The sequence below is a fragment of the Schistocerca americana genome, chromosome 3 (genome assembly GCF_021461395.2).
Source record: "Schistocerca americana isolate TAMUIC-IGC-003095 chromosome 3, iqSchAmer2.1, whole genome shotgun sequence".
In the NCBI taxonomy this organism is placed as follows: domain Eukaryota; kingdom Metazoa; phylum Arthropoda; class Insecta; order Orthoptera; family Acrididae; genus Schistocerca; species Schistocerca americana.
In genome coordinates, this window is record NC_060121.1 from 592657052 (window position 1) to 592684421 (window position 27370).

At 37.5% G+C, this 27370-nt stretch overlaps 1 protein-coding gene across 3 annotated transcripts in view; it reads left to right on the forward strand.

Moving 5' to 3' along the window:
• LOC124607431 overlaps nucleotides 1-27370 on the forward strand; it is an 87680-nt gene that overhangs the window by 40645 nt on the left and 19665 nt on the right. For 2 of the 3 annotated variants that reach the window (XR_006978831.1, XR_006978832.1), the window contains exons 3-4: nucleotides 3363-3869; nucleotides 26392-26562. Coding sequence is in view for 1 of the 3 variants with exons in the window: in XM_047139758.1 (XP_046995714.1) it covers nucleotides 26392-26562 (171 nt within the window). In the remaining 2 variants the exon portion in view is untranslated. The remainder of the gene's footprint in view (nucleotides 1-3362; nucleotides 3870-26391; nucleotides 26563-27370) is intronic. The other variant, XM_047139758.1, reaches the window with a different exon arrangement.

A 27370-nucleotide genomic window follows, 5' to 3' on the forward strand; every position in this document is an offset into this window, starting at 1 on the left:
CTTTGGGTCCATCTGAATCTGGCATAAGCTCCCTTATGTGGGGATTACTCCCACTTTGAAGTACCTCACCCTCTTTTTCTACTGCTTCATTGAGTACTTCAGTACTTCTCTCCTGGGGGATTGATGACCTTAGCTGTTTAGTCCCCCTTAAACATCCCAACAACCACCACCACCACTTCTCTCCTGTCAGTTCACCTCATCTTAAGGCTGCAACCTCCATGAAACTCCAGCTATATCTCGCATTTCCAGTGTGAGTTCTCCTGTCTATTTTCCTACCTCCAAAGCACCTGTTCCTTCTTAACATTGGCTTGTCATTTCTATATCAAGCTTATTAGAAGGACATCCTGTCCTATTCCTCTCTCCTCTTGAAACAGTGACAAGCCTAACAAAAGAATACCCCTAAATCATCTTTGTTTGTGTATAGTCTGTGGGCATGTATGTGTGTTTGTGTGTGTGTGTGTGTGTGTGTGTGTGTGTGTGTGTGTGTGTGAGAGAGAGAGAGAGAGAGAGAGGGAGAGAGAGATTGTTTAAACCTTTCTCTTTCCCCGTTGTTGGCTCTATAAAAATTAGTGATTTGGGGTGTGGTACCTCCTTGATTCTGTTTGGGCCAACATACTTGGGGAAAAATTTACTTGTCTCTTTCTTGAGGTTTGAACGCAAATGATGGTCATTAAATAAATGTAAATGTCATGTGACTAGGACCTCCCGTCGGGTAGACCGTTCATCGGGTGCAAGTCTTTTAATTTGACGCCACTTCAGCGACTTGCGCATCGATGGGGATGAAATGATGATGATTAGGACAGCACAACACCCAGTCCCTGACTGGAGCAAATCTCCAAATCAGCTGGGAATCAAACCCAGGCCCGTAGGATTGACATTCTGTCACGCTGATCACTCAGCTAATGGGGGCGGACATGGTGGTCATTAATAAGTAATAGATCTCCAGTATTAAATTCTGGTGTTTGCACCTGCATGTTATACTGTTTCACTTGCGTATACACACACTGTCATGTTTTTCTGTTCTTGTTGATGTACCACCTCTATCGCTCTAGTTTCAGCCTGAGGTCAACTAAATAATTTTATCAAGGGTTCTTCTATAAATAGCTTATCCATTATTTCCATAGGTGACAATCCTGTTGTTAAATGTTGTGATTCATTAATTATCCCTGGAATTTGGGGTTCAATTGCACCCAACCTATATGCCCCATTGAACAATAGGTCCTACACAGCCTAGCAATTTCTTTCATTATTCACAACGGTTAGTTTGTGGGTGGTATTTAGACATAGCAATGTATCTAACATTTTCGCATGCTAAAAACTCTTTAAAGGCTTTATTGATAAAATGTGGGCCATTGTCTGCGAACAATCTACGTGGCTTTCCTATATCTGAGAAATATTCCTGTAGTCATCTAGTTGCCATCTCTTGTTTTCATGCTTATTAGGATAGAGTTTAACATACTTAAACCAACATGCAATTAGTACAAATATTTGTTACCCCCTCTAATGATTGGTAACTGGCCAAAGAAACCAGCAGCTAGCAGCTGTGAGGTCACATGAGTCTTTAGGTATTATTGGGTATAAGTTATACATTTTCACTTGATTGTAGTCTTTCATCTTTTTGCATGTTTCACATGTACATAGTACAGACAGTGCTTTTTTACTTAAGTTCATAACGTAGTAAAATTTTATCATATATTGAACACATTTTCGTACCTTGAAGTGTCCATACCCTTGATGTATAAATGTAATCAAGTAAGGCTACACAGATTTCGGTATACACTGTCTCCATTTCTGTCTAATTTTCTTTACTCTCCAAAACAGAACATCATTAACCATAATCCATTCTACCATACCGTTATCAATTGTCCTTGATGGTCTAACGTTTTCCACCTGTCGCCAAAGTATGGATCATCAATGATGTCCTTTTTTATTCGTAAGCAAGGTTTCTTACTTCGTTATTAGTGTAACTTATTGATAAAAAATTAATGTTGACGGTAACTCTAAGATGTTCCGTTCTTATTAAATCATTCATGTCCGATGATAAGTGTGAGAATGCATCAGGAACTACATTTTTTGAACCCTGCATATAGTTGCTTTCAGTCTGATATTCTTGCAAGAATTAGTACCCAGTGTATTAATGTGCTTTGCAGTAGTCAAATTTCCATAAGGCATGCTAGTGCTTGGTGATTATTATACACTTTTATTTTAGATCCCCAAATAAGAGTTTGAAATTTCTATATTCACACTATAGCAAGTAAATACTCCTTGGTACCGTGTAGTTCAACTCAAGGTTGGTTATAGCTTTGCTGTCAAAAGCTAGTGTATTATTTTCTCCCTTGCTAATATCCTACTCTCTCTGAAAGAACTCACATGCTGTTCCATACTCTGAGGTGTCAGTACCTAACTTGAAAGGTTTCTCCATACATGGGTGTTTTAAAATGGGTGCCTCTACTAGAGCTTCTTTAATCTTGTTAAAAGCCTTAGACTCTTCATTACACAAATCGATGTAGTGTTTTGCTTCAATGAGTTTAATAACTAAGTGTTATTCGTAGGTTGACCTCGAATATATTTCCTACAGACTCAAGCTAGTTGCAAAAATGCTTTCAATTGTTTCATACTTTTAGGTTCTGGACTTCCTTTTATGGCTCTTATCCTGTCTGGATCTGCTTTTATTTCATTCATGCCTGCCAAGTGTTCAAGAAACTTAAGTTCTTCTCTCCCAAAAATTGACTTTGACAGTTTTACACTGACTCCTTTAACATAAAATCTTTCTAATGTTCTAAGTAAATTGCAATGTTCTTCCCATGTCTTGGACGCTAGGACCATGTCATCTACATAGATTATTATCAATAAATTCTTACCCAGCAGAGCTTCCATGTGTCTTATGAATACTGACACTGAGGTGTGGCCAAGCGGTTCTAGACACTTCAGTCTGAACCGCGCGACCGCTACGGTTGCAGGTTCGAATCCTGCCTCAGGCCTGGATGTGTGTGATGTCCTTAGGTTAGTTAGGTTTAAGTAGTTCTAAGTTCCAGGGGACTGATGACGTCAGCTGTTAAGTCCCATAGTGCTCAGAGCCATTTGAACCAGTACTGATACTGAGATGTTTAATCCAAAGGGCAACAATCTGAATTGATATGAAGTACCCTCTTAGCAGTAGCCCAAACACTTTTAAGTCTAAACTGAAGAGTTTCCTCATGGCTCACTCCTTCTATTCTGTTGAGGAGCTCCTGGAAGAGCTGAAAAATTAAGCAAATTCCAGTGTTACATTGTTGATTTTCTTTATTTAAACTTACTGAATATGTTTCTTATATTTCATTGTATCTTGTTCTACTATCGTGTTATAATTTCACATATTGCAGGCTCGTCCAAACTGTGCCCCTGGAGCGCTAGCGCCCGCTATCGCCCACGGCCAGCGCCCCGGGCGAATTCGTATGTTGTCGCAGTGGCCGAGCAATGTCGTTTAGCTGGCCGTGCGTAACGCCCGCCGTGCCTCGCCATGCCGCTGTACGTTGTACGGACGACAGACTGCTGCAGCAGCAGCGGTCAAATGCGACACAAAGCCATTAGCCAATAGACACAAGGCTACAGTGGATCGAGATGAATGGTCAACAGCAGCAGACAAAACGAAAGGGGAGCGGCGCGTCCGCACTATTTAAACTTGAGAGGGAAATTAATTTCCTGCGCACTGCTGTCAAAAATCGTGCCAAATGTTTAGTATGTCATCGAAACATCATGTATTTAAAAAAGTACTAGACTGAACGCACTTTAATACCTGTCACAAAGATCAGTTCGAAAATTTGTCACAAGAGGAACGCCAGTCAAAGCTTGAAGAACTGAAAGAAAATTTCAAGCAGTATTACATGGAGGTAAGTGTTTCCTATCGTATGACTCTTTATTATTTATAAAGATTATAAATAAAACTATATTTTATAATCTGATATGTCACTTAGCAATGTGACGGTTATGGAATATCAGATTGTCAGCAATAAGGAACATTTCTTTTCGGTTAATTTTTGTATTTGGGTTGCAGTCAGGTACGTTATTTTTTGCCACTTTCTGAAAAGCTGTCAAAAACGCGCTCTCAGGCAGCAAAGTGTCATTAAGAGTCATTCTTTGTTTTTATGTATGGGAAAACATATGTTGTAGTTTGATCTGCTTGCAATTAATTAAAACACAATTTTTATGGATGGGAAAGCAAATTTTGAAGTTTGATCTGTTTTCAATTAATTAAAACGCAAATATTCTAATAGATAAAAATTTATTTTGCGACCACTGTCCTTTTCAGCGGAACTCTGCGAAAACACATCTGAAACCAATCTTTTTTATTTGAGTTTCAATGAATGATACAATTAGTTGTTAAAGTGATAAAAGTGTTTTAAAAACAGGATTGTACAAAATTAATTGCATGTTCTTTTTTGCCATGGTACGAGTGGGAAACAGGTGGGCAAAGTTTGCGCGTAAGTTACAAATGCTCGCTAAGAATTGGGAAAGCAGGGAAACCCTTTGGTGCTGAGAATCTCATCAAGGATTGCCTGGTCGACTCAGCAGCTTGTATTTGTCCAGCAGACCTGATGGAAAAGTTTGAAAAAATAGCTCTTTTGCCCCAAATTGTTGCTCACCAAGTCAAAGATATGGCCTCAGATATGGAGCAGCAATTAATGGAGAGAGCGGCAAACTTAATTTCATTTTATATCGCTCTTGACGAGTCCGCGGATTTTGCGGGCATATATCAGCTCGTCATGTTCATTTGAGGTGTCGACGACAATCTGCGTGTCACTGAAGAGTTTCTCAATCTTATACCATTAAAAGGCACAACCACGGGTTTGGATATTTTTCTAGCCGTGGAAAAGGTGTTAGAGCCAATGGGTTTAAAATGGGGACTCCTGACCAGTGTAACAACGGATGGAGCCCATGTGCTACCAGGAATACGCACTGGATTTCTGAGTTACGTGAGGTCAAAAATGGCTGAAGTTGCCTGTTCCTTTTTCGCGACAGTCCATTGTCTGATACACCAGGAGGTACTTTGTGCGAAGATTGTGAACATAAAAAATTTTACGTACACAGTTCTTCCAACGGTTAATTATCTTCGCTCACATCAACTCGCACATCGCCAATTTAAAGAATTTCTGGCTGATATCAAAGTGGAATACCTGGACATCCCCTACCACGCCGAAGTAAAATGGTTGAGCAGAGGAGAGGTGCTTCATCGGTTTTTCTCCCTGAGGAGCAAAATAAATAACTTTTTGGAAATGAAAGGACGTACAGAAGTATTACTTTGTGATCCTAAGTGTGTGGCTAATTCGGCTTTTTTGAGTGACCTTACTGGTCATTTAAATACTTTGAACATTTCACTCCAACGTGAAAATCACTATGTTGTTGATTTAGTGCAGACGATTCAAGCATTAAAAAGAAAAACAATTGCGCGAGAAGAATTGTGGACACTTTCCTGCACTAGACAGCGTTAAAGAAGATGTGGATTTTTCAGATTAGAGATTAGATTAGATTAGATTAATACTTGTTCCAGAGATCATGAATACAACACTTCGTAATGATGTGGAACATGTCAGGTTAATAAAAGATGTCTGTACAAGATATTACATTACACAAAATATTGCATGACACTAATGTTAAAGTAGTTGTTTTTTTTCCATTAATTTATATCTAAAAATTCAGCCAATGAGTGGACGGAGTTATCATCTAGAAATTCTTTTAATTTATTTTTAAATGTTAGTTGGCTATCTGTCAGGCTTTTGATGCTGTTTGGTAGGTGACCAAAGACTTTTGTGGCAGCATAATTTACCCCTTTCTGTGCCAAAGTCAGATTTAACCCTGCATAGTGAAGATTATCCTTTCTCCTGGTGTTATAGCTATGCACACTGCTATTACCTTTGAACTGGGTTGGATTATTAACAACAAATTTCATAAGTGAATATATATACTGTGAGGATCCCTAGATCCTTAAATAGATGTCTGCAGGGTGACCGTGGGTGTGCTCCAGCAATTATTCTGATTACCCGTTTTTAAGCATTGAATACTTTTCTACTCAACAATGAATTACCCCAGAATATGATGCCATACGAAAGCAGTGAATGAAAGTAGGCATAGTAAGCTAATTTACTGAGATTCTTATCACCAAAATTTGCAATAACCCTAATAGCATACGTAGCTGAACTCAGACGTTTCAGCAGACCATCAATGTGTTGCTTCCAGTTTAACCTCTCATCAATGGACACACCTAAAAATTTTGAAAATTCTACCTTAGCTACAGACTTCCGTTCAAAGTCTATATTTGTTACTGGAGTTGTGCCATTTGCTGTACAGAACTGTATATACTGTGTTTTATCAAAATTTAAAGAGAGTCCGTTGCTGAGAACCACTTAATAATTTTGTGAAAAACATCATTATGTTCAAATCATTTGCGAATTACAAGAACAGTTTGAAATCAGATGTTGGAAATAAGTGAGCTTCAACCGGCCTTAGATATATTTGTTCGCCCAATTTCCCTTGTGGCAGGTGACGTCTCACAAGTGCTTCAGCTAGAACTGATTGACCTGCAGTGCGATATCCGCCTGAAGGACTGCTTTCTCATGTGCAAAACTTTGGATGACTTTACTGCTGCCTTCCACAAGAGAAATATCCTCTTCTGCACAAGCATGCGGTCGAAGTTCTCTCAATGTTTGCTTGCACATATATCTGTTAGTGCTTTTTCTCTCTTTTAAAGCTTGCTAAAGCTAAGAACCGTGCAATACTCGGCGATAAAAATTTGACTAATTCTTTGAGGTTATCAGTTTCACGGAAAATTGTACCGAACACAGACAAAACCGTTACCTCGAAAAAGAAAAAAGTGTAAAATGTTAATTGTCTTCTTTAACAATGTTGAGTGTAAGAATTAAAGAGCTTTATAACCTTAATTCTATTTTTTAATAAGTTTTAAATAAACTTGGTTGGTTAAAATTATTACCTACAAAACAGCAAACTAAGGATCTGATTTCTAACTCTGAAAAGGGATACAAAAAGATGTAACCCAAAGTATAACAAAAAATATTTACCTATAACTGCTAACAGTAAGAATGAGACTCTATATCCCTTACATAAAATTATTTCTAAAATAGAATATTTATGACTCTAGTTCATTTAAGAAACTGGTATATTTTTCAGAAGACGCCTACTGTACATATGACGAGTGTGCATTTGCAGTACTAATAGAATGAACCTGTGGGTCAGAAAACAACTAAGATGTTCTTCGATTCTTGTTTAGGATATTGTTTTCTTAAGCTTTGCATAGTAATTCTGCCACACAAACACCAGTTGTAACCTAAACGGTATAGTTTGCTTGTTTTACCACTCATCGGTCTCTTTTAGAGAGGTGCACTTTCTCTGTTATTTTGTTTGCGTTGGATCTGACTGCGGGACAGTCCAGCTCAGAGCAGTGCTGTGCGGCCTCACTCGCTCAGTAGCTCTCTTTCTCTCTCTCTCTCTCTCGCTCCTATGGCGACACTAGTGACACACGGTTGCAGACGGGGCGCTGAACTACGTTGCCTGGCGCCCGCGGGGCGCGGGCACGCCCGCCGTGCGCAATTCTTGGATGAGCTTGACGTATTGACTCATTCCATGACCATGGAGTCTTCTCCATACTTTGGTCCCATGGAACAATAAATAATTAAATAAAAGTAAATAAATAGCATTGCTGGTGAATTAAATAAAGACTTAGTTTCTACAGGGAATTATATAACTCTCTTGGAAAATGCCTTTATGAGACTGATGTCTGAAATACCCCTCTGTGATACTGGCAAGGGGAAGACTGAGTCAGTAATTAAATCACTGAAGACTAATGACTTTCAGGTATATGATGGTGTGCCTAGCAGAGTATTAAAGTACTATGCTGCACTTGTTAGCCGTGTACTTAGCCAGATTTGTAATTTTTCCTTCAAGAATGATCAGTTTCCTGAATGATTAAAGTACCCAGTAGTAAAGCTGCTTTATAAAAAGGGAGAAAAAGATAATGTAGACAATTGTAGACCTATTTCTATGCCATCGGTGTTTGCTAAAGTTACTGAAAATGCTGTGTATCTATAGATGTATCAAATGTACAGTTTGGCTTTAGAAGTCATTTAACCCTTTCAGGGGCAAAATTAAAAAAAAAAAATTATTTTTAATTTTTTCTTGTATTAATTGTATTAATTTTCATACAGTGAGACAGAAATATGTAAAAATTAAATGATATATACATAAACTGGACACATACAGGGTGGTTTCAAATGGAGCCACTACCCGCTAAATGTCATCACTTTTGATGATACAGTAAGAAGCAGTTCCTTTCTGCAGATAAGCATAAGGCTACCTGTCAGTGACTACATGTCCATCTGCTTCTGTGGGGTTCTTTCTTTGTGCTGCAGTGCACACAGTGCCTTGAGGTTCCATGTTTTGGCAGATGTTTTGCTTCCGATATATGTTTCTCATGGGGAACAACAGTTTTGTATTTTTTTGCAGATGATTCTGGCGGTGTACTGGGATGGCAGGACTATCTTTGAAGGCATTACTGCCTACCAGGACTGTGGCAACACGTCTTCGAAAATCCTTTAGCACTTGCTTCGTTGTTGGATTACATAATCGAAAGAGAATAAGTACATTTCCAATAGAAATATCGACTATATACCAAAGTAATCTTAGCCACCACCTTCGTGATTTCCTGTCTATTGCATAAAAACTGTTCATCATATCTGCCTTATCGACACATCCCATATTTGCATTATATGATTTTACTATTTTTGGGTGAGGTACCTTTGTGATTTTTCCATCCTTTTCTTTACAGCTGACTTCAACACATAAAGGCGAATCAATTGTAGACAGCAACATGACTACACGTTTTTCCTTCCATTTGATGCAGGCAATGCCATCAGAACAAACAGACCACTCAAATTCTCCTCTTTGCAACTCTTTGTCTGTTTTTAACTGTTGTGTACATAGTTCCGCATAGTCAGCGCGTACACAACTTTCCCACTAGAGCGCGCCCCCGCTAAGCACAACAGCACAGGCGCAGCGCTTGTCCGTCTCCGCACTATGAGATGGCGCTGTCTTAGAGACGGACCAAATTCTACTTCCTTCAATCTGCGTATTAATATGTAATGCAGCCAATGAGATTGCTGCTAACGTAGAACCTTTTCTCCTCACGGATCACACTCGCGCAGTGATACATGAACGCACGAGGTATTATAACGAGTGTACAGACCTCCGATTAGTCAGTCTGCATCAGTCTGCATTAGTCTGCATTTGTCTGTACCAGTCTATAGCCAAGTTTCAGTCTGCGGCTAATAAGCTTGTCATATTCCTGTCCTAGCCATGAAGAGGACACTTTGTCAAGTATCAGAGATATGTGAGAATAAGATTAACGTACCAAGACCAAAGCAACTTCAGATTGTCAGTTGTAAATAGCATCCAGAACCAAGTAAAGTAATTTTATGCTTGTTATTATTTTAATAAATGTGTGTGAAAATTAATCAAGTTCTGTTTAAAGTTGGTCACCGTCAATGTGCTACTCTAAGCAGGCAAGTGGCATTTCTATCGTCTGACCTAACGGCAGAAGATAAACACGCCATGATAAGACCACGAGACATATAGCTGACACTCGCCTACTTCGTTAGAGCAACAAGTCAAATAATCTGATGGTGTGTGTACCGAAGGTCGTACAGTATGCACACCACATTAACGTAGGAAGTCCTTTTCTGTGTGATCTAATTGTTCCACAGGCAAAAAGTCCGTCATCTTTCAGCTTCTGTAAAAGTGAGACACTGGTAAAAAAATGGTCAAAGTATATGCGGTATCCCTTTCCTTCCAAGCCTTTACACATACCTCTCACAATTCTCTCTCCTAAGGATTTTTCCACTGCCTTCAACTTTTCCAGTATACGTGTGAAAATCACAAATATATCCAAACTTATCAGCTCTGATCCACATTTTGTATCCCCTCTTGATTGGCTTTTGGGACATATATTGTTTGAATGCGATTCATCCTTTAAACTTCACCATGCATTCATCTATAGCTTGCTCCTTAGTAGGTGCATAGAACTCTTTGAAGATTATCAGTATCTGATTGATTAGTGGACAGATTTTATATAATTTGTCATAATTTCTGCTCTCCCTTGAAGGCATAACAGCGTTGTCATTGATGTGAATATGTGTCAAAATCTAGCTAAACCTTTTTACCGACATCAATGAGGAAATGTACTCATCTCGAAGTTCCTTATGGGAAGTCCAGCAGTCACGATAAGAACAAGGTTTCTTGATTCCCATTAGAATGTTTATCGCCAAAAATACTTTTAGTTCTGCTTTAGAAAGAGGCTGAAATTGCCACCTGTTTGTGTTGCGTACAGGTTAGACTGGAAAACTGTGTGTTCTAACACAGTGTCACAAAACAGTCACAAAAAAAATCTACTGGTTCCATACCTTCACTGTCATTTTTAAGTTTTCCTCATACACCAGCTTCCTCTGAAAAATTGGCGGCAAAGTTCATTGCAATGACGTCCTTTCTCCATGAAAAATTCGCAATGGAAGACAGTGGCAAATCATCATTAGTGCTGAAACTATCATCACTGTCATTGTCAACATGGTCCTCACTCTCACTTTCTGAAATAATTTGAGATAAAACTGGTGTTTTCATTCGCAAATCCAGATCACTGTCTTCAGCTAGCACATCACTTTCACTGTCACTGCTAGTGTCAGTCTGTGAGTCAGGATCTGAAGGAATATCTGCGAAAAGGCACTCCAGAATTTCCTCATCCTTTAGTCTGTGAGAATATATCATGTGCAACTGGAAAAAAAAAAAAAATAGTCACACTTACTAATGCTGTCGCTACAGGAGCAGTGGTTTCAAATGGAACCACCACAACATTCACGGAAATACAGGGTGTCCAGAAAAGGACTCCCTGATTTAAAAATTAAATATCTCAAAAACAAAGATCGATAGAGGAATGCAGTAAATGATATGTTTATTGTGAAAGCTGTGAGAAGTTTATACAGCAGTTTGAAATAATAGTTACAAAAGCTGCTAACAGATGGCACTGTAATCGCCATACGTAATGCCTAGTATAAATAGTGATCCAAAGCCCAGAACGATCAGTTCCACTATTGAAACGTGAAAGGAGGTTAGCGTACCGAAGGAAGAGATTAAAACCATGTACTCCATTGGACAACGCATTTTTCTGGTGCTAGAGTACCACAGGTTAGAAGAGAGTCCTACGGCAACAAGGCGAAGTATTCAAGCACGATTTAATGTTCCAAAAGGACCCGATGCGAAAACCATTCCTACACTCTTCGCAAAATTTCAACGAACAGGCAGCGTAACTGATGATCTAGTGGGGCATGTTGGCCGCAGGCAAACCGCAGTTACGCCTGAAAATATCGCCACAGTTTCTGGAATTATTCAGCGAAATCCAATGTCATCCGTCCGTAGAATTGCATCTGAAACTGGTTTGAAGCGTTCCAGCACACAGAAAATACTGAGAAAGAGCCTACACATGTTTCCATTCAAAATTCAAATGCACCAGGCCATACCCGTACGAGCTGTGCAACAAAGGGTTGCCTTTGTTAATCAGATGCTCACAATGATTGATAGTGAAGGATTTGATGTTGGCTGCATCTGGTTTACAGGTGAAGCACACTTCCACCTGAATGGATACGTGAATAAGTAGAACTGGCGATTTTGGGGTTCCGAAAAGCCATATTGGTGTGAAGCGAAACCCCTGTATTCTCCTAAAGTTACTGTGTTGGCTGCAGTATGCAGCAGAGGCATTATTGGCCATTTTTAATTCAAGAAATGGTGCACGTTACGTTGCAATTCTGGAACAATTTGTCGCCACACAGCAAGCGTTAGAGGATCGACCAGGTACTGAATGGTTTATGCAAGATGGAGCCTGACCACATCGGACCGAACAAGTGTTTCGCTTTCTTGAGGAATACTTCGGGAATTGAGTCATTGCTTTGGAATATCCCAAATTTACTAGTGCAGGCATGGATAGGCCTCCATATTCGCCGGATTTGACTCCCTGTGCCCTGTGACTTTTTTTTTTGTGGGGCACAGTGAAAGACACGGTCTACCCGAAGCATCCCGCCTCGCTGGACGAGCTTGAATCGGCGATCTCTGTGGCATGTGAATCCATTTCGGTTGAGACACTGCAAAATGTGACGGTGAATTTCATTCTTTGTTTGCGCCACCTCTGTAGTGCCAATGGTGACCATTTTGAAAACATTGTGATGTGATTGTTGGCAAAGATTGTTTTCGTACGATTATTTCACTTATGTATGCTGATATGAGCTGTACAGCGTACAGCGTCATCTGTTACCAGCTTTTGTAACTATTATTTCAAACTGCTGTATAAACTTCTTACAGCTTTCACAATAAACATACCGTTTACTGCATTCCTCTATAGATCTTTGTTTTCGAGATATTTAATTTTGAAATCAGGGAGCCCTTTTCTGGACACTCTGTAAATGCATTATTTTGGTTGTTATTGCAGAACATATAGTATTAATGTAAACAGAACAGTATTCTGCATTTAATACATGCATAAAAGTTACCTAATACAGAAGAATACAGTCACAATTTGAGAACAAAGACGTTCGCGCACAGCGTACAAAAATGGCTATCCAACTCGCCTCACTACTTGCTAATATTTACAGATTTTGAAGCAGTTTTAGTGACAGCCCCTAGAGGGCAGCACCAACTAGGCTGCTCAATGGTGTCCCCAAATGTAGCCACTGCCCTTTTGCCACAAAATGAGAAAATTGTAGGTTGTTTCAAACGGAACCACTTCCCCTGAGAGGGTTAACAACTGAAAATGCTATATTCTCTTTCCTCTGTGAGGTACTGGGTGGATTAAAGAAAAAGTTTCGAACACTAGGCATATTTTTTTATTTAACTTGTAAGTCATTTGATTGTGTTTATCACAAAATATTGTTCCAAAAGTTGGACCATTACAGAATATGGGGAGTAGCTCACGATTGGTTCACCTCTTACTTTGACAACAGGCAGCATCAGCTCATTATTCACAGTGTTGAAAATGGCTGTGACTTGGTGTCTGGGTGGCGTACCATCATCACACAGTGTTGGGGCCACTCCTGTTCCTTATTTAGGCCTATATAAATGATATGCCCTCTACTATTACGGGTAATTCTAAAATATTTCTGTTTGCTGATGCCACTAATGGGCAGTAAAGGATGTGCAACATTGGCTCTGTTTCAAATAGTGCAGTTCATGACATAAGTTAATGGCTAGTAGAAAATAAACTAATGCTAAATCACAGTAAGACACAGTTTTTACAGTTTCTAATGAGCAATTTCACAGAATGGTCATATGATTAGTGAAACTGAACACTTCAAATTTCTAGGTGTTGAGATAGATAGTAAACTGTCGTGGAAAGCTCATGTTGAGGATCTTGTTCAAGGACTTAATGCTGCCGTTTTTACCAAATGAACGGTATCTGAAATAATTGATTGTGAAAATTAGTCTACTTTGCTTATTTTCATTCGCTTATGTTGTATGGTATTATATTTTGGGGTAACTCTTCCCACTCTAAAAGGATATTTTTGGCTCAGAAATGGACAGTTTGGGCAACATGTGGTGTAAGTTTGCTTACCTCTTGTCGACTCCTGTTCACTAGTCTGGGTATTTTGACATTGGCCTCTCAATATACAGTATATATTCTTTACTGTCATTTCTTGTTAATAATATCAGCTTATTCCCAAGAATTAGCAGTTTTCTCTCAGTTAATACTTGACAGAAATCCAATCTCTCGTGCAGAAAGATGTGCAGTATACTGCTGCATCCAATTTCAGTAAGCTACCACAAGAATTCAAATATTTTAGCAGTAATCCATGTGCTTTCAAATCGAAACTGAAGAGTTTCCTCATAGCTCAGTTCTTCTATTCTGTTCAGGAGTTCCTTAAAAAATTAAGCTGATTCTTGGGTTATATTGTTGATTGCATTTACTTAAACTTATGGCTTGACTTTTTTTGGTTTCATAAACATTTTATATTATGTGTTATTATTTTTATGTTGTAATTTCGTGAACTAACACATTCAATGACTTTGGAGATTTGCTCCTCAATTTGCTCCTACACAACTAGACTTGTAAATAAAGAAAAAAACTCTTTTAATTTATTTTAGGATCCAGTAATGCTGTGCCAAGTTGTTCTTCGGCATCAAACTTCTCTCTTCTATAAGTGAAGAGGTTACAAAACAAAACACTGCTTCTCTTCTTAAATAAAGTGTAGATTGTTTCCAATTAACTCTGTATATTGTCACAAACTTTCATGAACAGTGATGCATGACATGGGAAGTTACTGCTCTGTGAACCAACTAACATTGCTGTCTCAAAGACATCTCATTAACATACATGCAAATAATATAAAACAACAATAGCTTATGCACATCATATTTGTCTTCCTTGGTGTCAGATGTCTTCCATGGCACCAGAGCTCCTTCATTCTCCTTGCACCACAGAAATCCGAAATGGTCTCTTGCAGGTAGACTAAGCACCTGTCAAGTAATACCATCCGACAGTATTAGGCCCGATGTTTACAGACAAATTGCAATCGTGCACATCTTTACTCTGAGCTATATATTTGAAGTAAGTGATACATGCCATTCTATGAATGGCATGGATCACTAAATATCCCTTCACTAAGGGAAAAGATGTCATGATCATACACTTAACAACCAGAACAAAGATACATATCCTTTAGTTAGAATTATCATTAACTGTTGTTTTATATTTAATACGTCCTCTACTTTGGCCAGCAAAGTGTCATAGAGTGAACCGTAATTACTTGTGTCCTTTCAGAGCACTTTCAGCCCTTTAACTATTAATGCCATTAATTTGTATTCTTACATTCGGAGGAAGCAATTGTTATACGTAATTTAAAAATCAAACATCAGATTATACAGGGATTCAAATACTCATGGTAAACTACAGAGTTAGCTAATTTTTACTTTCTCAATTTATTGTCCAGTTTGGAGGAGATGCTCCCCTAAGCAGGGTCTTTATTCCTTTTCTTCACGAATATTACCCTTAAGCATTTCTTCCTTCTTGAAGGCTGTCTTCCAGGGATTCAGTATTTTCCTCTTGTTTTGTAGGCCTAGTTGTTGTGATGTACCACTCCATTCCTCTAAAGTGTCCTCCTTTCTTTGGGTCCATCCGAATCTGGCATAAGCTCCCTTATGTGGGGATTACTCCCACTTTGAAGTACCTCACCCTCTTTTTCTACTGCTTCATTGAGTACTTCAGTACTTCTCCCCTTTCAGTTCACCTCATCTTAAGGCTGCAACGTCCATGAAACTCCAGCTATCTCTCGCTTTTCCACTATGAGTTCTCCTGTCTATTGTCCTACCTCCAAAGCACCTGTTCTTTCTTAACATTGGCTTGTCATTTCTATATCAAGCTTATTAGAAGGACGTCTTGTCCTATTCCTCTCTCCTCTTGAAACAGTGACAAGCCTAACAAAAGAATACCCCTAAGTCATCTTTGTTTGTGTATAGTCTGTGGGCATGTATGTGTGTTTGGGTGGGGGTGTTTGTTTGTGTGTGTGTGTGTGTGTGTGTGTGTGTGGGGGGGGGGGGGGGGGTGTGAGAGAGAGAGAGAGAGAGAGAGAGAGAGAGAGGTAGATAGATAGATAGAGAGATATGTCTAGTATGCTCAAATACCACACCTTCCCTATAAAAGTTAAACGCAAACCCACCCATAACATATCAAATTACTGCTAAAGTTAACAAAAATTGTCAGTTAAGTGCTTGATAATCATGGCATAACACATCTTGTACCATTTTCTTCAAATTCATAGCTGACTGACTTTTTTTTCTATCAAGTGGTTTGTTGCTTCTACTTCTTTACTATTTCCACATTGTTTAAACCTTTCTCTTTCCCCGTTGTTGGCTCTATAAAAATTAGTGATTTGGGGTGTGGTACCCCCTTGATTCTGTTTGGGCCATCATACTTGGGGAAAAATTTACTTGTCTCTTTCTTGAGGTTTGAATGCAAATGATGGTCATTAAATAAATGTAAATGTCATGTGATTAGGACCTCCCATCGGGTAGACCGGTATCAGAATTGAGTGAGGAAGAAAAAGATTTGATCCACTTACGATCTGGAATTAATCTTTGTGAATTTAAGAATATATGTTCACACCACAGCTACTGCTTTTTAAATGTTTTTGAAAAGTATCAAACAACATGTGTAGACCCACTAAAAAAACACAAAAAGCTCATCAAAAAATCGTTGAAAAGTGTAGTCTTGGATCTTTCTAAACAATTACTGACAAAAAATATTAGCATAAAACCTGGACAAAAGCTTTGCTCAACATGCCGTAACTTTTGTGAGGAAAAATTAAGAGTTGAAGTCAATGAAAGTGAAACAGATGATGAAGTCATGGTTGAATTAGAATCATTGGAATCCAGAAATGAATCCCTCATACAAACAAACATTGCTCTTGATTATTTAGGTTTAACACCGATAAAGCTTCATGGCTTGTCAGAACAAAGTAAAGGGTCTTATTTTAAAAGGAAGGTTAGCAGTATTGAAAAGACTGCAAAAAAGGCGGTTTCAAAAGCATTAAAATATGATGCACCAAGTTCTGATGATGACGAAGAAGATAAAATGCGGTTGAGAAAGCAAAGGATTTTGATGTAATGATTTCTCTTATGAAAGAGAAGATTTCATCTGTTGGGAGGTCTAGAAAAATCCAGATTCTGACCTTGGCTCCAGATTCTTGGACTCGAAATAAAGTGATGAAAGAACTTAATGTAAGTGAGTACATGGTGCGACAAGCTAGAAAGCTAAAATCTGAAAAGGGTATTTTGGAAACTCCTGGTCCAAAAAAATGTAAAACTCTTTCTGAAAATACAGTAAGACTTGTAACAGATTTTTATGAAAAGGATGAAAGTTCCAGAGTGCTACCTGGAACAAAAGACAAAGTAAGTGTTCAAAAAAATGTGTACATGCAAAAAAGACTCATTTTGTGTAACTTGAGAGAACTCTATTATTCTTTCAAATGGGAGATCCCGAGGTAGAAGTAGTATTTTCAAAATTTTGTTTCTTGAGACCTAAATGGTGTATCCTTGCTGGTGCTGCAGGCACACACACTGTATGTGTATGCAGTATCCACCAGAATGTTAAACTATTACTGGATGCTGTGAAAATTGAAGAATCTTATAAAGATCTAATTAAGATGTTTGTGTGCAACACAGAAAACCAAAACTGCATGCTACATCATTGCAACAGCTGTCCTGCAAATACTGCACTAACAGAGTGCTTAACTGAAAAACTAAGTGAAGATTATGATTTAGAAGAAGAAATTGTAATCAGTCAGTGGGTTAACACAGACAGGGCAGAAATGATCAAACAGTCTATCAGTGTTGAAGACTACATTTCTTTATTGGTTAGGTCATTGGAAAAGCTCACCCCACACTCGTTTATAGCAAAATCCCAATCAGCAGCTTTTAAAATATTCAAAGAAGACCCACCACCCAAAACAGCAATTATTGTGATGGATTTCAGTGAAAATTATTCCTTTGTTATACAAAATGAGATCCAAAGTTACCACTGGAATAGAGGTGGTTGTACTCCACACCCAGTTGGAGTTTTTCTAAGAAATGAGGAAAACAATGTTTTTGTTTCCAACCACTGTTTTATTAGTGATGACCAAGAACATGACACTGGTTTTGTTAACTTTGTACAAAAAGAAATTACAAAGTGGCTGTCATTACATCATACTGACATTGACTCAGTTCACTACTTTACAGATGGTTGTGCTGGGCAGTACAAAAATAGAAACAGTTTTAAAAATTTGACTGAACACTTGAGAAACTTTAATTTGAAGGCCCAACACTCTTTTTTTGCAACAAGTCATGGGAAGTCAATTTGTGATGGCCTAGGAGGAACTATTAAAAGAATTTTAAGGAAAGCCAGTCTACAGCTTTCAGACAAAGAACAAATAATGACAGCAATCGATGTGTATAAGTTTTGTGAAAAAAATATTGAAAACATTCATTTTCACTTTATTGACAAAAAAGAAGCTGATTTGCTACGGTTAAAACTAGAAAACCGTTTTTCAGCAACCCGAACCATTCCTGGAACTAGAAGTTTTCATAACTTCAAACCACTTCCAACAAACAACCTTGAAATTAGAAGGACTACAGATAGTGTAAAACCCTCCTTAGTCTTTTCTTTCCATTCTTCTTCTGATTGGGTTCGTGTTGAACCATCCATAAATTGCTATATGGCTGCAAATTATGATGGTAACTGGTACTTTGGACTGGTAAAAACAATATTCAATGATGAAGAAGACACAGAAATTCTATTTCTACATCCTTCAGGACCCGGTGCATCATTTTATTGGCCTGAAAGAGAAGATTCCTGCATAGTGCCTTTGGAGCACATAGTCTGTGTAGTAGATGCACCTCAATCAAGCGGCACTGGGAGAATGTATTACTTCAAAAAAGACTGTATCAAAAGAACTGAAAGCTCTTGGATGAAGTGGAAAAACAGTTTGAATCAGCATTAATGTTTATTAAAAATACAAAATTACTCAAAAAAATTCAATGTTTCAAGCAATCAGTTGGGTTATACATAAGTGTCGTAAGTAAACTATCTTTGTACATAATTCTAATGTAATCTACTATAATTAATAAACATGTTAAAAAGCCATCATTATGTTTGTTTTATCAAGTAGCCTATATGTTTAAGAGTAAATTAAAACAAATTTGAGCATTCTATCAGGTCTGAGACTCGAGATATTGCAATTCTTATAAAACAAAACATCCGTTAAAAAAAAAAAAAGAAAAAAATACATATATATATATTTTTTTCCATAGAAAATATTAATATATTTTAATAGCATCATTTTTATCTTCAAATATGTATAATAAATAAATTTGCTGCAAAAATTCATGATGTTATCTAAAAGAGTTTTTAAGATAAGCAAATTTAAAGTTTTGAATACAAATTAAACTGACCATTTCCGAAGGTTCAGAAAACGCAAAACATAAAAACTTTAAAAATTTATAAAAAAAACTGTAAGAGATACAGCAAAAAACATTGCAGGTGTTGTCAGGATGGTATTAGAATCATTTGAGCCAAATTTCATGAAAATCTAAGGAGGTGGGTGTAAAATTTATTTTTTATTGGGTGATTTGATATGGAATGACCCGACCTCCAGTATTAAATTCTGGTGTTTGCACCTGCATGTTATACTGTTTCACTTGCATATTCACACACTGTCATGTTTTTCTATTCTTGTTGATGTACCACCTCTATCGCTCTAGTTTCAGCCTGAGGTGAACTAAATAATTTTATCGAGGGTTCTTCTATTAATGGCTTATCCATTATTTCCATAGGTGACAATCCTGTTGTTAAATGTCGTGATTCATTAATTACCCTTGGAATTTGGGGATCAGTTGCACTCAACCTGTATGCCACATTGAACAATAGGTCCTACACAGCCTAGCAATTTCTTTCATTATTCACAACGGTTAGTTTGTGGGTGGTATTTAGACATAGCAATGTATCTAACATTTTCGCATGCTAAAAACTCTTTAAAGGCTTTATTGATAAACTGTGGGCCATGTCTGTCAACAATCTACGTGGCTTTCCTATATCTGAGAAATATTCCTGTAGACATCTAATTGCCATCTTCATGTTTTCATGCTTATTAGGATAGAGTTTAACATACTTAAACCAACATGCAATTAGTACAAATATTTGTTACCTCCTCTAATGATTGGTAACTGGCCAAAGAAACCAGCAGCTAGCAGCTGTGAGGTCACATTAGTCTTTAGGTATTATTGGGTATAAGTTATACATTTTCGCTTGATTGTAGTCTTTCATCTTTTTGCATGTTTCACATGTACATAGTACAGACAGTGCTTTTTTACTTAAGTTCATAAAGTAGTAAAATTTTATCATATATTGAACACATTTTTGTACCTTAAAGTGTCCATACCCTTGATGTATAAATGTAATCAAATAAGGCTACACAGATTTCGGTATACACTGTCTCCATTTCAGTCTAATTTTCTTTACTCTCCAAAACAGAACATCATTTACCATAATCCATTCTACCATACCGTTATCAATTGTCCCTGATGGTCTAAAGTTTTCCACCTGTCCCCAAAATATGGATCATCAATAATGTCCTTTTTTATTCGTAAGCTAGGTTTCTTACTTCGTTATTAGTGTAACTTATTGATAAAAAGTAATGTTGACGGTAACTCCAAGATGTTCCGTTCTTATTAAATCATTCATGTCCAATGATAAGTGTGAGAATGCATCAGGAACTACATTTTTTGAACCCTGCATATAGTTGCTTTCAGTCTGATATTCTTGCAAGAATAGTACTCAGTGTATTAATGTGCTTTGCAGTGGTCGAATTTCCATAAGGCATGCTAGTGCTTGGTGATTATTATACACTTTTATTTTAGATCCCCAAATAAGAGTTTGAAATTTCTATATTCACACTATAGCAAGTAAGTTCTCCTTGGTACCATGTAGTTCAACTCATGTTTGGTTAGAGCTCGGCTCTCAAAAGCTAGTCCCTTGCTAATATCCTACTCTCTCTGAAAGAACTTACATGCTGTTCCATACTCTGAGGTGTCAGTACCTAACTTAAAAGGTTTCTCCGTACATGGGTGTTTTAAAATGGGTGCCTCTACTAGAGCTTCTTTAATCTTGTTAAAAGCCTTAGACTCTTCATTACACAAATCCATGTAGTGTTTTGCTTCAACGAGTTTAATAACTAAGTGTTATTCGTAGGTTGACCTTGAATATATTTCCTACAGACTCAAGCAAGTTCCAAAAATGCTTTCAATTGTTTCATACTTTTAGGTTCTGGACTTCCTTTTATAGCTCTTATCCTGTCTGGATCTGATTTTATTCCATTCATGCCTGCCAAGTGTTCAAGAAACTTAAGTTCTTCTCTCCCAAAAATTGACTTTGACAGTTTTATAGTGCCCTTTGAAAGGGCACGGCCGATTTCCTTCCCCATCCTTCCCTCACCCGAGCTTGCGCTCCGTCTCTAATGACCTCGTTGTCGACGGGACGTTAAACACTAATCTCCTCCTCCTCCATCCTAGTGATACACTCGCATCAAGAATCTATGGAACACGAAAATAAATAAAGTAGAAAATAACATACTGTCACACCTCTATGATAAAATAAATGTATGTAGCTTTATGTCAAAGGGCAGAGTTCCAAGTAGATATTTTTGTTATATGTACCACCTTTTGCTCATCCCTTTGTATGTTATATAACATTTGGTAACAATCTGACAACTGAAAATAGATAAAAGGTCAGACTTTGTAATTGTTTCGAAAATTTGCGAGAAAAGAATTTTGTAAAGCGAAATTTTACTCTCGTCCTCATTTAAATGGAGTAATGATACTAATGAAGTCAAAAATGTTGTATATCATGTAATGAAGAACCTACGAATGTTGATTTGCTACACTGAAAATCTTGTTGGCACAATCAGTTTTATTATTTTGTATCAAAATTTTCCTTGCATTTTACATTTTCAAAATTCTTGGGGGAGGCAACGTTATAAAGCTAGCTATCATGAGATAAATGTACTGATCTTGGATCATATGAAATGACTGATTCCCAAGTTGGAGACTCAAAACCCATAAATCCAGTAACACATAGCTATATGAAAATGTATAAATGTCAAGATATATGAACACTTAATGTAATTACGATAATGATTATGGATTTCTTAAAAAGATAAGCAGTGATAAACAATATGTGTACTTTATTTTTTGAAATGTAAGTTTCAAAGGTGATTTAGCACAAACAGAATGATGTATGATAGTATTTTCTTTGTTACATCTTGTCTGACGCAAATCTTTGTTTTTGGGCAGTTTGTAGTAAGAGTTTGAAGTGTGAGGATGGAGTACAAGTTGTGTGTGTTGTGTTAGCATGAAGGTTGATGCTGACTTGTATTGTGAAGTGAAATGACTGAAAGTATATCTATTCAACAACAGAAAGCCCATCAGTGTTCACATTATTATTATTATCATGTCTTTCCTTTCTTAGACGTTATGTCTGGTTAAAAATGGAAAGTGACGTGCACCTTGATCAAGCATGACTTCTTTTTAACTGTACGGTATATGTTACATTGCATTTAGGAACTTTCGGGTAATTGAACATGTATCGATAATTACAGATTTCTGTAATTGTGTATATACGTTTGGATGTAGCTGTATTGCGTTGATGTACTGGTGGATATTGTGTGGTATGGCTCCTGTAGTTGATAGTATAATTGGTATAATGTCAACATTATCCTGATGCCACATGTCCTTGACTTCCTCAGCCAGTTGGATGTATTTTTCAATTTTTTCTCCTGTTTTCTTCTGTATATTTATTGTATGGGGTATGGATATTTCGATTAGTTGTGTTAATTTCTTCTTTTTATTGGTGAGTATGATGTCAGGTTTGTTATGTGGTGTTGTTTTATCCGTTATAATGGTTCTGTTCCAGTGTAATTTGTATTCACCATTCTCCAGTACATTTTGTGGTGCATACTTGTATGTGGGAATGTGTTGTTTTATAAGTTTATGTTGTAAGGCAAGCTGTTGATGTATTATTTTTGCTACATTGTCATGTCTTCTGGGATATTCTGTATTCGCTAGTATTGTACACCCGCTTGTGATGTGATCTACTGTTTCTATTTGTTGTTTGCAAAGTCTGCATTTATCTGTTGTGGTATTGGGATCTTTAATAATATGCTTGCTGTAATATCTGGTGTTTATTGTTTGATCCTGTATTGCAATCATGAATCCTTCTGTCTCACTGTATATATTGCCTTTTCTTAGCCATGCGTTGGATGCGTCTTGATCGATGTGTGGCTGTGTTAGATGATACGGGTGCTCGCCATGTAGTGTTTTCTTTTTCCAATTTACTTTCTTCATATCTGTTGATGTTATGTGATCTAAAGGGATGTAGAAGTGGTTATGAAATTGCAATGGTGTAGCCGATGTATTATTATTATTATTATTAAAAAGCTGAGATCTTCTAGACCAGTATACAAAATGTGAGAATGGGCTACAAGCCTACCACTTACAACAAAGGAGAAGAATAAAAGATGAGTATTATGAAAAATGATTATACAAAATTCTAGTGTTGCTACCTCCCCTGTAGTGTGTCATTAACTTACTGTGCCAAATGCTGTGAAAATGTAACCAGCAGATCAAATTATTAACTTACTTCAAAATTAATACATCAACTTAAGGCTACAAGAGGGTTGAGACGGTCAGATCATTTAGGACAAGGGCTAGAGCAAAGACTCAGTGTGTTACAAGAAGAAATACAAACTGAAGTCTTGAAATATTGTGACTTAGTTTGGGAAGGATACATGAATGTATTAAAGATCTGCATATGGACATAGATAGTTTACGTAAGTTCGCAGAAGCAAAATGTAAGTTGGTAAAAGCTCAGTTATCAGATGCGCAAATGCACAGAGGTTTTAGAACAGAGAAGCGATAACGGTAATTCCATATATTCACATGAGATACATTTAGGTTCGAAGGGAAAAATATAAGCATTGTTAGATCAGAAATTTCAGGAGACTTCACGCACTTTACGAAATAGGCAGCTTTCTGGGGACGAATAGGCAAAATCTAGAAGGGAATTACTAGAAAGTCAAGTTAAAGGTAAGTAAACCCTTCAATGCAACAATACTATTAGAGGAATTACAGTAAGGAAGTGGAATGAACTTTTATAAGCATTTTTGAAAGTTTAAACCAGATGGGGGAAGTACATCCAACTTACTTTCAGTGAGTGCTTTTCAGGTCATTACCCCAAACTGAAAGACTCTAGGAAATTCAAGCAATGGAAATTCCAAGTGGGAATATTAACAATGCGCCCGTATGCAACTTAATCTGTCTTCTTTATGGTAAGTAGTAATCTGTCTTTTCCCACATTGTTAAAGACATTAGAATGATAGATTTCATTTTGAGCTATTTGCTAGGGGACACTGGGGTCGGGATATGCCCACTTACCTCTTGGGGCAATAGGAGAAATACTAGAACAATACAAGAGAAATTGACATGAGAATCATTACACTCAAAATATTTTAACAGTTCAGGTGGTAGTTTCAAAAAGTATACAGAACGGCATCTACCAACATCTAAGTAAACCTAGCAAAGGTATTGGTAAGGCACCGTACTACATAAGAAAGATAATTTTACATAGAGGTTGATCTACTGTGAATGAATTGCTGTTATTTGATGAAAATCTAGATACGATGAATAATGAGTGCAGTAATCCCAGTCATGGGGATATGCGCCAGGAAGGAGGTAAATTTAACCCTAAATAACAGAAAATATGAGAAGCTAATTATTGTCAGGTAAATAAAAGTCAGAATAGTAAATCTAAATAACAAAGAAATGGAGCATGAAAAGTTGATAAACAAACATTTACAAATAGCAACCTAAAGGGAGGTTCTAGAATAGTACAGCCTTTTTCGACAAGCCAAACAACAACAGTAACATAAAACGGTCAATGTCCTAGCTAAGGAGTCAGGATTCAGGACATGTCCAACTGAGTGTAGGTCCATATGAAAAAAGGTTGGTTGCCTTTAGTGACATCACACTACTATGAAACTGGTTACTCGCTGGTATCGAATTTATTAAACTAATGTTTTGGGAATGATTGACAATCAGGAAGTGAGTGTGTACTTGGATTTTGGAAATGAAATTTCTATTGTGTCTGAGTCTTTGTTCGAAGTGAATCCAATACTACTGGTCATTGGGATACATGTAGTAGGAATAACTGGAAGCAAAGCAAGACAAATTAAGTATGAAGTGCAGTTACAGATAGCATTAAAAATATTTACATTTATGTAGCCATGCTTAGTAGTGCCTAATGTAAATTTGTAGTTGTTACTAGGGATTCATTGACTGACTGATGGGACTCAAAGTACTGCTGCATTTTTCTGCACAGATATTAAAATGTACTGAACATGACTAAGTATTTGTAGTACCATTTATTGGGAAGATTACTGGTAGTGCCAAGACATACAACATCTGCCTTGTAGCAATGAGTGCTGTGATGGAGTTTTGAAAATACTTTGGACACGAAAAGTATGTTGCAAGAACTAACTAGGACAAAAGCTTATGAATCTCAACTGTTAACTAAGTTATAGAAAACTGATCTATACCATACATTATTGATAGATAGTAAAGTTCTCTCAGATAAACCTGGAGCACTTGGTAACTATGTATGTAGATTTAAGATAAAAAATGAATCACCTTTTTTCTGTAAACCCTGTCCGGTGCCATTAAGTGTACGACCAGTCGTACAAGAGGAGACTAATAAAATGTTAGATGGAGTAATAATAGAAAGGAGTTCTAGTGTATGCAATAACCCATTATCAGTAGTGTATAAAGCGATGGGCAGAGAGGAGGGGGGGGGGGGGGGGGGGGAGTACGTCCATTGACAGATGCATATACTCTAAATAAGCAGGTAGAACTTGAAAGAGAGTCAGTACAGATGAAATATTGCTTAAATTTGAGCAAGAAAAGTGTTTTATCTAGATAGATCTCATGCCTGGGTAATGCCAAGTCAAACTTGATGAAATTTCAAAGAAATTTACTGCTCTTTTGTACGAGGGTACATCATATCAATTTACATTGTTGCCCTTTGGATTAAACATCTCAGTGTCAGTACTGGTTCAAATGGCTCTGAGCACTATGGGACTTAACAGCTGACGTCATCAGTCCCCTGGAACTTAGAACTACTTAAACCTAACTAACCTAAGGACATCACACACATCCAGGCCTGAGGCAGGATTCGAACCTGCAACCGTAGCGGTCGCACGGTTCAGATTGAAGTGCCTAGAACCGCTTGGCCACACCTCAGTGTCAGTATTCATAAGACTCGTGGAAGCTCTGCTGGGTAAGAATTTATTGATAATAATCTATGTAGATGACATGCTCCTAGTGTCCAAGACATGGGAAGAACATTGCAATTTACTTAGAACATTTGCCTGAAGCGAGTTAGGGAAATCACGGAAAACCTAAATCAGGATGGCCGGAGACGGGATTGAACCGCCGTCCTCGCGAATGCGAGTCCAGTGTGCTAACCACTGCGCCACCTCGCTTGGTCACTAGGATGTAGCACATGTCGGATTAGTATTCAAAACATAAAATTTCAGCTGTTTCTTGAATTTAGTCATATACCCAATGACTAATTTAACATGTAATGGAAATTTATTGCATACTTTAATGCTTGACTAATTTACTCCTTTCTTTAATGTGTTGAGATTTTTATATCATTTGGAAAATCATGTTTCCTTCTTGTATCATGATATTCATTGTTTGTTTTGTAAATTGTATGATTATTGTTCACAGGGCACGTGGTGAGGATCCCAAGCTGTTTAAATAAGTTTCTGCAAGAGCATCTGGGCTGCACTCTAACCATAATTCTGATGACTCTTTTCTGTGCTATAAGGACTTCATTTGCTCATGACTGGTTACCCCAAAATATGGTGCCAAATGTCATAAGTGTATGGAAAATCCTAGGTATGCAGCTTTAATTGTTTCCAACTTACAAACAGATGAAATTGAGCGAATGGCAAATGCAGTTGAATGCAGTCTTTTACATATGTCGTTGATGCAAACTGGCCAGTTTAGATTGTTGTTCATGTGTAATCCCAGGAATTTGGAAGAGTCAACATATTTCTTTATCACCATATTTTATATCAATATGTGGTCGCAGTGTTCTCTAGACTGCAATTGGCTGTTGTGTCAATCATAATGGTTGTGACATCAGTAAGCAGGTTGAAGTGTGCTTTTTGTGTCTGACAGCATGACAGATCATTGATAAAGATGAGGAAAAGTAAGGGACCAAGTGCTGAGTCCTGTGGCACTCCACATTTTACTGTGCCCCAGTCAGAGCAGGCAGTTGCCATTGCAGAATTGTTCAATACCACCTTCTGTCATCTAGATATGACTTAAGCAACATCCTAACTTTACCATTTAATTAATAGCACTCAGCCTTTGTAAGTAAAAGTTTGTGATCTACACAGTCACATGCTTCTGGGCAGATCACAGAAGATTCCAACCGGTGACTTTTTATTGTTTATTGCTTCAAGAGTTGGTTGACAAATGACAAAGTGGCCTGTTCTGTTGAAGTACCCGTTTGGAATCCAAACTGATTTTTATTAAGATGATCCATGATTCTCTTGAACATTAGTTTCTCTAGGATTTTAGAGAGACTTGTTAACAATGAAATTGGCCATAGCTGGAAACATCAGCTTTAACCTTTTTTGAACAGTGGTTCCACAATTGCTTATTCGAGTCTATTAGGGTCAGTACCTCGATTTATGGA